Source organism: Dipodomys spectabilis, unplaced genomic scaffold (assembly GCF_019054845.1).
Source record: "Dipodomys spectabilis isolate Male_0828 unplaced genomic scaffold, ASM1905484v1 ptg000032l, whole genome shotgun sequence".
Classification (NCBI taxonomy): Eukaryota; Metazoa; Chordata; class Mammalia; order Rodentia; family Heteromyidae; genus Dipodomys; species Dipodomys spectabilis.
The window spans coordinates 19,766,202-19,779,038 of NW_024870709.1; the positions used below are offsets into that span (position 1 = coordinate 19,766,202).

General features: G+C 33.6%; 1 protein-coding gene across 2 annotated transcripts in view; it reads left to right on the forward strand.

The window, feature by feature from the left end:
* The window catches only part of Epha3 (EPH receptor A3), a 316,446-nt gene that overhangs the window by 275,023 nt on the left and 28,586 nt on the right, over positions 1-12,837 (forward strand). For both annotated transcript variants that reach the window (XM_042676814.1, XM_042676816.1), the window contains exons 12-13: positions 984-1,045; positions 2,633-2,842. In XM_042676814.1, coding sequence (XP_042532748.1) covers positions 984-1,045; positions 2,633-2,842 — 272 coding nt within the window. The remainder of the gene's footprint in view (positions 1-983; positions 1,046-2,632; positions 2,843-12,837) is intronic.

The window sequence follows — 12,837 nt, forward strand, 5'->3', positions numbered from 1 at the left end:
ATACACAGAATAGTTGCTATATAAGTACATTAAAATGCTGGATCCACATAGTTTAATCACATTGAGCCTATGTATTTCCCAAGTTACAAATTAGTGGTTGCAGCAATTTTTATTGCAGCTTTATTTCCTTTCAAACATAACATGAATTTTATATTCTGTTTATTGTTTCCTACAAGTCTCTTGTACACTTCATGAAAGTAGGAATTATTTAAATTAAAATTTTAAATTAATTTTTTAATTCACTTTTTAATTAAATGAAATTTTAAATTGTCAAGAAGTTGTAATTCAACAAAACAGTTCATGAATATACAATGCATCTTGAGCATTCTTTCCTCATTCTCCTCCATCCTTCCCAATCCTACCCACTCCCACAAAATTCTTAATTTTGTAGCACATGCATTGAGTTTTATGACTGCATATGAATTTTTCTCCCAGCTTCTCCCCTTCATTCTCTTTGATCCTATCTCGTCACTTTTTGAGTACCAGTTTCCTGAAAGAGAGGGAGTTTTATTTATTGTGCCTGTAACTAACCAAAACAAAAGCGAACACTATGTTGTGGATGTACATGCCCATAGGGTGAGTGGAAATTGGGTTCCTCATTCTGTCTTGTGCTTGTAAACAAGATATTATTTTTGAAAAGCAGCTAAAATGCAATTAATTAAAGAATGGAGACATATTTTGACATTTATGTTTCCTGAAAACAATTCCAAATAAGTCCTGTTAGATAATCTAGGTTTAAGGCCTTTGATCTAGAAACCAGTCTCCATTTTTTTTCTTAGTTTCACTTTTTTCATTTTCATTTCATAGTTTCATTTTTGTTTGCTGTGTTTTTTTTCTTGAATTGCAGCATGGCAAAATCTGGGCAGAGAATTTTCTTAAATCTTTGAATTCATTAGGTGCCCAAGAGTATTATATGTAAGTAATTGTATGATATTTGTTGCACAGTTTTGATGATTTTCCATGTATTATTTGCCATTATATAGGTAAGCCAGTTATGATTGTAACAGAATACATGGAGAATGGTTCCTTGGACAGTTTCTTACGTGTAAGTAAAACTATATATATGCACACGTTTGAATTTATGAATGAGCTGCTGAAATTGTTAGAAATGCCTTCTAATCTTATGCCAAGCAATTAAGTTATCTAAATTTTAAGGAAAGCTGAACATTTCTGGGACTAAATATCAATGACAAAACTTATTCTGCATGTTTAGTTGCAACATTCAAATTTTAATAGTTCATAGTATTAAAGTTTACGCGATCTTCTTCAAGTTTTTGGCATTTTCAAGATTCACATCATTAACATAAATTAAAATATTTTTCTAAACCCAGATATAAATATTTACATAAGACAAAAATATTCCCTTTGACTATGTAAAGTAACCTCAAACTATGATAAGATAGACTATGTACTGCTCATAGACTTTACTCAATAACTAAGCATGTACTATAAACTATATTATTAAAGAATATATATTTGTAATGTAAGGTATCATTTGGCAATATGTAATTATATATAATATACACATATATATTCTTTAAATATATAAGTTTTCTATTTGAAATGCTTAATTCATCATATTTTAATGTAGTTTAGAAAATTCAGTTCTCAAATAAATACAGAATTTTTTGACATTCAAGACATTAACAATCAACATTAGTCACTTTTTTTAGTCATGTTTAGGGTCTTCAAAATGTTTTTATTATTTTGAGTCTTGAGACAGGCAGAATATAGAAGAATAGAGATACAAAATATGTCATGTCATTCATAATTATGAGGGAAAATTCTAAATTTTCTACAAAAGAGAAATGGTTATTTTAAAAGTTATTTTTATGGATCTCAAAACACACTAAAATTCATTTAAATAATAAATAAATTCATTTAAATAATAAATATTGTAAATGCTTTCTGAGATATATTTAGAAGTGGATATAGTATTAACACATTGCTTTTACCACCTATTTCTATTAAAATTCAAATGGTGGACTAGATATGTGTTTTTAGCACCAACAAGGTTACCAGGAGGTTCTGAGTTCAAACCACAGTACCACTGAGAGAGAAAGAGAGAGAGAAACAGAGAGAAAGAAGGAGAAGGAGAGAGAATAAAATGAATCAAATAAATATCTTAGGTTTGCTTTCATAATGCAGAGCTTTTATGACTTTGTCTTCAATTTCTATTTTGTGATCTAACACCCAGAGTTAGGGAAAAAGAAAAAAATGATCAATCCATGATTTTACTGTTGATGAGTGAATTATATTGATAACTAACATTTTAGTGCTACTTAATTTAAAGCAATTCATAAAGCATCAAGGAAATGAACCTGGCATAGTCGCGACACCCATTTCATTTGTTTGTTCTTGTTCATGTTTCTGAGGAAGCATTATAAATATATATCACACAAAGATCAGCAGAGGCCTACTTTTGAACTTGGTTCTGATTGCATGGTGTTTTACTTGGCAATGAATCCATTGATCCACTGATCTTGTTAGGCCTGAGAGCTTTGAGCTAACATGTCTATAGCTAACATGTTTGTTACAACTTTTGGTATATGAGATTTTTAAAGGAAAAAAAAATAAAGGATGCATTTCTAGGCTCTAACAACCCTAATTCTACGCTGGGAATGTCTTCCAGAAACATGATGCCCAGTTTACGGTCATCCAACTGGTTGGGATGCTTCGAGGGATAGCGTCTGGAATGAAGTACCTGTCGGATATGGGATACGTTCATAGAGACCTTGCTGCTCGGAACATCTTGATCAACAGTAATTTGGTGTGCAAGGTTTCTGATTTTGGACTTTCACGTGTTCTAGAGGATGACCCCGAAGCTGCTTACACCACACGAGTGAGTAACAAGGACTCTCCTGCCCCCACATGGTGAACTGGTAAATACATAGAAATAGACCCAAACTGATAGCTTGGTTAGATTTCTGCAGGAAGCAATATCTCCTTAATATAAAATATTACTATGTATTCTAGGAATCACACACCATTACTATTTTGAAAAAGTGACTACTAGATTTTGAGATACCTTACTTTATGATTTTTCCCCAAAGCGCCATAATCTTCACGTCTAAAATTATCCATAGTTTTATTTATCTATTTTTATGTTCATGGTTGAGACGCATTTAGTAAGCAATTGTAATTAATTATCAGAATTGTCAGCCTACTAGATGAATCTGAAAACATTTAAAAATCTGTATTTACATAAATGATGCATGCTTGTGTCATAAACTTTCTAGACAAGCCAAGCATGATGTCATGTTCAGCTTCTCAGGAGGTAGAGCCAGGAAGAATGAGAACTGGAAGCTAGCACAATGAAAGTTATTAAGATTTTTATCTTTTTTTTAATTTAAATTTTATTGCAGTGGTGATGAAACACTTGCCTACTGTGTATGATACGTTGGTTTCAAATGCCTAGTACTGGAGGGGAAAAAGAAACAGAAGCAATGAAATGAAGAATAGTCCATAATTTTTCTACCTACAGAGAATATTCATGTTTGTGAATCAATTTTTCCAGATTTTTATTTCATCTTTATGAGTGGATGTATTACTAAAATAGAATTATCCTCATTCTTCTTTAAATTTTTTATGTGAATTTTTTAAATGAATTTATATACAGGGGGTTACAATTACATGGGCAAGGTAATGAGTGCATTTCTTATCAAGCATTGTTGCCTCCCTCTTTGTTTCCCCTTCCCACCCCTTCCCATAAGATATGTACTCATTATCTTACTCATGTAACTGTAAACCCCTGTACATAAAGATGCTGTACAGGGGTTTACAGTTACATGAGTAAGATAATGAGTACATTTCTATGATTATTGTTAATACTACTTAATGAGGATTATGTATAACCAAGAAGCTAGTTGAATGCATTCATAAAATGAATACTGCTGTGAATACTTCATAAAATTTAACATATGGATAAATATCGTAAGGCTTCCTTCTTAATTTTTACAAAAATCACTCAGCCAATGTTCTACAGCAATGTCTTATTTTTTTTAACTAAACTGTCTTCTGAGAGGACTGCATATATACCATGCAATATATTTATTTTCCATTGAAATGTCTTTTTTCTTCTTGTTATTCTGCTTTCTAAAGAAGTCCTTCATAAGCTTACTCTACTATAAAACTTACTCTACTATATAAGCCTCTATGTAAGCCAGGAGTTGTAGTTTATATTGCTCTTGTTTAAAAAAAAAATGCTTCAGCTTTGATAAAAAGGTATTTGATAATATTTATATTCACTATAATATTTTATTGTAGTTGAACTTTAAAAAAGTATTTGATAATATTCATATTCACTATAACATTTTATTATACTTTAACTTATTTTAAAAAATAAGGCAGAAATTCAACTCTGCGCCCAATTATTTTTTTATTTTTTATAGTGAAAATACTGTATAGAGGGGTTACAATTACATGGGCAAGATAATGAGTACATTTCTTATCAAGCATTGTAGCCTCCTCCTTTGTTTCCCCTTCCCATCCCCTCCTTCTCTCCCCCCAACCCACGCCCCCCCCCCCACCTAAGTTGTAAAGTTCGTTTTCGACATAAGGACTTGTACGTCTGTCTCATTGTTGCAATGGGTCCACCTGTGTCCCTATTTAAACAATTTGTTTTTTCCCTTCCCCTCCACAAATTATACCAACATCAAATACAGTGAAAGCAGGGGTTATAAAATGGGGGAGGGACATACAAAGCAACAAAGAAATCATCTTATAAATGTGTTAGAAACAATCACATGAAAGAAAAAAAAACATTTGAATAAATATCTTAGGGTTCATTTCCCTAACATCAACTTATCTGACCTTTTCTGCTTGACTCAGACATATACCAGTTATTGCAAATAAGGGAAACCATGGGACCTATGTTTCTTTGGCTGCACCCAATTATTAAATATGAACAGACTTATTCCCAATACTAATCTTGATGTCTATGATAATCAAAGAAAAGTTCAGTAGGATCCCATGAGACTCATTGAAATCTAGACCAAGTCCTCCCTGAAATATATATTGAGTTTACTTTCAAAATTCCATTTACACTGGTTATGACTTTTAGGAAACAGGGTCTTAGCAGTTATTTCTCTGGATTGTGTAAATAAAATTTTGCTATTTTCACAATCCTTCACATTTCTGAAAGAAAAACATAGTAGGCCCTTTTCATGGATATATCACTCTCAGAAGATTCTTAAAACTTCACAGTAATCAAATGGATTCATTCATATAATTCTTCTTTAGTTCATGCATGTTCATTCTTGTATTCTTTTGGAACTCTCTCAAATCATCTGAGGAGGCCCTGGATTCTTTCTGTGAAGCATTGCTAGAGTAATTTGGGCATCATTGACTTATTCAAATATAATAAGCCTTGTTTAGTACAGAAATTTTATAATTTACTTCAAAAATGAGGTTATAAAGCATTGCTGTTTTGATTTTTGAGTAAACCCGAGAGACCTGAGTTGCCATTCTAAGTTGTTATATTATAGATTTGTATTTATAGATATCTTTATTGCAAAAAAATATTCTAGGAATTCCTCCTTTTCAAACTATCTTTCAAGCAGATTGTGACTGATAGCATTTATCAAATTATCTCAAAATATAGCATTTTGGAAATAGATTTGATTATCATTAAATTATCTTTATGATGTGCTCATAAATATAGGATCATAATTGTTTTATATATGTTTATATTCATGCTTACTATATATTAAATACACATTAAGTTTGTGTATTTATCTAACCCAAAGTGGTCTTACTCATTTAGTTTAGATACCGATCATATTATTTGGGTTTGTATATTGTGGCTATGTCATATATATATATGTTTACCATTGAAAACTACAAAGAGGTATTATTTTTGAATAAACTTTTTATGGTTTGTCTATATTAGTTACATTGTCAAAGTAACACTTGAAACATTTTTACCTGGTATCTAGAATTCCTACAATTCAGATATTGACCTTCAATATTTCAGTGCATCAAACCATTCCCAGGTTCTCCTTTGCAATTTAACTAGAAAATAGTGGCACTATGGCAATCATGTTGGCTGTATTTGAATATCATTGACATAGAAGGGCCTACTGTGCCCAATTTTTATGCCAGTCCAATTGCTTGAATTACATGCCTATGCACTGTCTCTGAGCTCTTTGCTCAAGGCTAGCACAAATGCTTGAATTTCAAGCGTATGCACTGTCTCTGCTCAAGGCTAGCACTTTACCTTTTGAGTCACAGCTCCATTTCTGTTTTTTTTAGGTCAATTAGAGGTAAGTGTCTCTGAGACTTTTCCTGCCCAGGCTGGTTTCAAACTGCGATTTCAGCCTCTTGAGTAGCTAGGATTAGTGGTTTAATCTTATCTTTAAAATACTTCTGTGAGTGGCAGGTGGAATTAGGAGAGGATATGACATTATATGAACTACTTATACAGTTAAAAATCTAAACCTGGAAGGACTTGGGAAAAATTATATTAAGTGAAGTAAGCCAGGCCCAAAGAAACATAGGTCCCATGGTTTCCCTTATTTGCAATAACTAGTACATGACTGAGACAAGCAGAAACGGTCAGATAAGTTGATGTTAGGCAAAATGAACCCCAAGATAAGGACTCAAATGTTTTTTTCTTGCTTGTTAGTGTTTCTAACATATTTATAAGATGATTTCTTTGTTGTTTTGTATGTCCTTCCCCCACAGTATAACCCCTTTTTTCACTGTGTCTGGTGTTGGTATAATTTGTGGAGGGGAAGGGAAAAACAAACTGTTTAAATAGGGATATAGGTTGACCCATTGCAACAATGAGATATACAAGATGTTATGTTGAAAAACGAACTTTACAACTTTGGAGCAGCGGTGTGGGGGGAGGAGATGGGAAGGGATGGGAAGGGAAACAAAGGACGAGTCAACAAAGCTTGATAAGAAATGTACTCATTACCTTGCTCATGTAATTTTAACCCCTCTGTATGGTATTTTCACAATTAAAGAAAATTAAAAAAATGTAAACCTGGACAGGTTATTTGAGAAGTTGAAAAAAATACGTTACTTCAAAACTTTAAAATAATTTATTATCTTACAAAATTACTTCTTTATTTGTTTTTTTATGTTTGTTTTTTGTTTTTGGTTATTTTGTTTTATTTTTGTTCCATATTGTATCTTGAACTCTGGGTCTTTGGCTCTCACTTGGCTTTTTCCTCAAAGTTGACTCTTCACCACTTGAGTCATACCTCTACTTCTGGCTTTTTGCTGGTTAATTGGAGACAGAATCTCTCAGGCTGGCTTCAAAATCCAATCCTGACATTGCGGCCCCTGGAGAAGCTAAGATCACAAACATGATGTACCAGCATCGGACCCCAGATTTCTTTCATGATGTCTTAAGGATATAACGTTTGTTCATTATGTTCTAAATGGTGTGATTGATAAGGAACAGTCAACCTAAATAGTCCTAAGAAACATATGTGAGTGTATGCGTGTGAATGTGTGTGTGTGTGTGTGTTTTCCATAAAGATATTATAGAGGGAATCAGATTTTTAAATGTACTCACTTTGTCGTTATTTCTCACCATTTCTCACTACCGACTTATGGAGAAGTCCCAGATGTTGAGATTTTACACAACATTATATGCATCCTGCAACTTCTGTGAAATTCTACTGCGTACTCCTGGGATGTTGAGAGTGAAAAGACTGTTAAGTTTTAGTATTATTATGAAAATAGTTTACAACTCAAACACTCCCTGAAATGCTCTTGTGGACCCTCTGATTCTTGGATGACATTTTGAAAATCACTCTTAACAGGTGCTTTATAAGGGAGAGAATCTTAAAAGCTAAATAAATATTTCAGTGGTTAATCAATGATATAAATCTAAATTATGGGATAGTCTACAGTGATGTGATAGGATATAATACAATTTAAAGGAAAGGCCACAGAGCAGGACTGCAGCTGTACTGTAAAGGCTACAAACCATTGTGAGTGGTCCCAGATTACATTGCTAATGGGTAAGATTGGAGCATTTAGCCTTCCAAATTTAAATCACCAAATCATTTTCTGTTATTGAAAAAGCAAACAAAAATTGAATTCTGCTTATGTGGTGCTGAGGAATCGAACCCAGGGCCTCATGCATTCAAGGCAAGCACTCTACCACTGAGCCACCTTCCCTAAAAACAAAGGAGGAGGCAACAATGCTCAATAGGAAATGTACTCATTACCTTGTTCATGTAACTGTAACCCCTCTGTTCAGTATTTTTACAATAAAAAAAATACAAAAAATGGAATTCTAACTCTTGGGTTTCACAGCATGTGCATTCAATGCATAATGATGACATTTTGTTTTATTTGTCCTGGAGTATTTATTTACTTCATTCTAACCATGTAAGAATCATTTGCCACAGAATGAGTTTTCCGTTTTTCTTTCTATGAATTTTGTTGCAAATACTTGAACATTTTTTTTGGGGGGGGTCTGGTTACGGGGCCTGAACTCAGGGACTGGGCACTGTCTCTCAGCTCTTCAGCTCAAGGCTAACACTCTACCACTTGAGCCACAGCGCCACTTCTAGCTTTTTGCTTTTTGCTTATGTGGTGCTGAGGAATCAAACCCAGGGCCTCATGCATGCAAGGCAAGCACTCTACCACTGAGCCACCTTCCCAGCCCTACTTGAACATTTTTGTTTACAGGCATGCATGCATACATCAATGCATATGAACATTATAGGATCATGTTGAAATGGAATCCACAATTCTAGCATGTTGGCTTACTGTTTCATGTCGGATGAAATTAGACAGTGTTGACTTTTACCTAATTTTGATTTTATATTCTATCAATATAATTATCCTATATAAACTGCTTGGCAAATTTGAGGAAGCCAATAGCTTTTGGTTATGTCCCCCATTATTAAGTCTTTTCTTTTTTTTTTTTCCTATTCTGTAGTTGTATATTGAATGACAACCAGCAAGGCCTGTTTTGTTGTTTGGCAGCAATGGGACTTGAGCTTAAGACCTCATGTTTGTTATGCAGGTGCTCTATCATTGAGCCATGCTCCTGCAGTTTCTAATTTGGTTATTTTTTCAAAATGGAATCTAGATGTCGATGTATTGCTCAGGGACCACCTGGACTTCAGTCCTGCTTTTACCTTCTTTATATCCAGAATTACAGGAATGTCAACTCGAATCTATATTGTTGACAGAATTCTCTTTGTCAGAAAGAAAATGAATTTTCCCATCTTGTTTTCTTCTGCCAAGTTAATGTCAGAAATATTAAAGTACAATGGTCTTACATAACTTTAAGAATTAAAAAAGATGAGAAATTGATCAAGCTAAGTGAGTAATCTTGAAAGATTATAAATAATAGCATGAATGAGTATTTTCTCTGAATAATTTTGGAAGTGTAAAACTATGTATATTGAAATTTTACTATGTGAAAATACTGCCCGTTAAGTATTACATATTACTTACACATTTCATAAAATATAACATAACTAATTTTAGACTTAAATACTAAGAATATTTTAAACATTAAATCAAAACCAAATAATATCTAATATACTGAGTCCTTATTTTTTCTTTACATGATTCTTTCCCTCCTTCTCTTCTTACCTCACTTCTTTCCATCCTTACTTTATTTCACTTTCTTTCCTCTCTCCTTCCCTCGCTCCCTTCCTTCCTTCCCTCCACTCCTCCATTTTCTCTTTCCTTCTTGCATTCATTTGCCAAATATGTGAGTATCTATTACATTACACCAGTCTCTGTCAGAGTCTAGGAGTCTATATGTGAGTAAAACAAAGCTTTGACCATCTGAATTTCCTCTCTAAAGCAAGAAACAAGATCATAAAAAAAAAAAAAAAATAAGTGAAAGCTGGGCATCAGTGACTAACTCCTACTTGGGAGGTTAAGATCTGAGGATTACGGTTCAGACCCAGTCTGTGCAGGACTCTTATCTCCAGTAACCACCAGAAAATTGGAAGTGACACTGTGGCTCAAGTGGTAGAGTGCTAGCCTTGAACTGAAGAGCTGAGGGACAGTGCCCAAACCCAGAATTCAAGCCCCATGACCAACTAAAATAAATAAATAAAACACACAAAAAAACAACAACAAAAAACATATATATATATATAATATGTACACACACACACACACACATAAAGGTCTAGCAAGGCTGAGTAGTTAGGATTATGGCAGTGAGTGAGGAGAGAAATTTCATAACGATGTTCTAAGAACATCTTAGGCCACTGAGCCAGCAAAGTAGTGCAGATATTGAAGGTTAAAAAAATCTAAGTAATTTGTATTAAATAAAATCATTACTCTGATATCAGAAGGCTTTTTTTTTTACAAGAAGACAAAGTAGTTGTGTTAGTGAATAACCCTGAATACACATTTGCGGAATACTAAACAACATTCTTTGCTACATCAATCTGTAGAGTTAGTAACCCTAGAAACTCAGATAAAATTATGTTCTATTGTTATTCCCATACCATTTGTGAATGTTGTATGCTTTCAAACATGTGATAACACCTTCCTTGAAGGTCTTTCCATGGGCCCTCAAGACTTCCCTTTGCCCCAAACTCCTCTGTCCTGAGTAAACAATCACCTCCAGCAGTCTAGTCCACTGATGTTTGCAATGACTGAGAATTGGAATTGCTTCTTTTCCGTCACCCTTTTAAAACCTTAATTCTCTATGTTATGGGTCAAGCTCACTCCCACGCTTTTCCCACTTTGATTTACGAACCTTCACTATGGAATTGCCACATTTTTTCAAGCAGTAATTCTCTAAATAGAGACATTAAAGAGACCATTTCCATGATCTCTGATGGCCTCAAATGTCTCAGAAGTGTCTCAGTGGCTACATAAGAGAATGTCCTTCAGCTTTGGAGCTAATATTTCATTTTTCCCTTGTTCCTCAATTGTCCATATTAACCATGGCAGTATTACCTCAAGTTTTGTTGTTTATAACAAAATATTAAGATAATTTGTTATTTCTATTATTTTGTTACAAATATACAATATTCCTGCTAACTAGACTACAGCTTTGTAATGTATTTATAATATTCCTTCTTTGTAAAATTATTTTCAAAGTGATAAAAGTTCAGAATTCATTTTAGATTCATTTTTTATGAACTATAACTTACATATAAAAGCCTAAAAGGTGAACTCTTTTTGTGGATATCATGTGATTTTTCAATGCATACATATTTTTATTTTAAATCAAGCAATGATATATACCTCCTTATACATTGCTATTTCCTTTTGAAAAAAGCTTTCAAAGTCATTTCAGATAGCTCTTTTATTTATATTTTTACTTAAATTTTATTGTAAAGGAGATGTACAAAAGGGTTACAGTTATATAAGTCAGGTAATAAGTACATGTCTGTGTCTGTTTTTTAATTGAAATTTCAATTTTATTGTCAAGGTGATGTACAGAGGGGTTACAGTTACATAAGTAAGGTAGTGAGTACATTTCTTGTTGAACTTGTTACCCCCTCCCTCATTTTTTTCCCTCTCCCCACCAAGATATACAGATCATTTCCAACAAATTGTCTTGTGAGTACCACTGTTGCATTGGTTCCCCCTTGTCCTTTGTCTCATCATTTTTTGTTCCCCTTCCTTTCCCTAATTCAAATAAAATACAAAACCCAGGGTACCAAAGTCAAATACAGTGACAACAGGAGATAAACCACAGGGAGAAAAACACAAAGGAAAAAAGAAATCACGTAGTACATTAAAAACAACAACAACAAAGGAAAACCTCTTGTTTCCATTTCACTTCTAGTTCATTTCACTTAGCATCATCTTGTGTAGTCATATGTACATAGCTATTGAGCTATTCTGCTCATCTGCTAAGATTATCCTGGACATGTAGATCTTTTAAAAGAATAATACAGGGCTGGAAAGGTGGCTCAGTGGTAGACCGCTTGCCTTGCATGCATGAGGCCCTGGGTTTGATTCCCCAGCACCACATAAGCAAAAAGAAAAAAAAGCCGGTGGCACTGTGGCTCAAGTGGTAGAGCGCTAGCCTTGAGCTGAATTGCTGAGGGACAGCACCCAGGCCCAGAGTTCAGGCCCCACGACCGGACCCCCGCCCCCTCAAAAAAGAATAATAAATAGTATCTACCATCAGTCTGTTGTGCTATAGTATACTAGAACTAATTGTTCTATCTAACTGTAACTCAGGACCCACTAGACAGACTCTCCTGATTTTCCCTGTTTTCCACTCCCCTCAGCTTCTGTTAACTAGCTTTATACACACATTTATAAGATTAATTTTTGAGATTACAAATATGAATGAGATTATACATGCATTCTTTCCTGGGCTTGGTTTGTTTCACTTATTAATGATCTCCCATCCATTTTGTCACAAATGACATGATTTCATTCTTTTTAATGGCTGAATAGCTTTCACATATATATATATATATATATATATATATATATATATATATATACACACACATACACACACACACACACAGTATCTATTCATATGTTGTTGGATGTTGGTTTATTTCTCTTTCTTGGTTCTCTTTGACACACAGAGTTCATTTCCTTTACCTACAGACTCAGTTATAGGAATTACTAGATTGTATGATAATTTACATGTTTGGATGAACCTCTATATTATTTTTCATAAAAGCCATAAGAATTTACATTCTAACTAGAAATGTACAAATGCTTTCCCTTGACCACATCTTCACCGTGACTTTTTATATTTACAATTTTTATATTGCACAATTCCTACTCACAGAAGATAACATCTCACACTGACAAAAGATAACATCTCACACTGTTTTTGATTTGCATTTCTCTGATGATCGATGATATTAAATATTTTCTTTTAGAAATGTTGGCCTTTTGTATGTTTTCCTT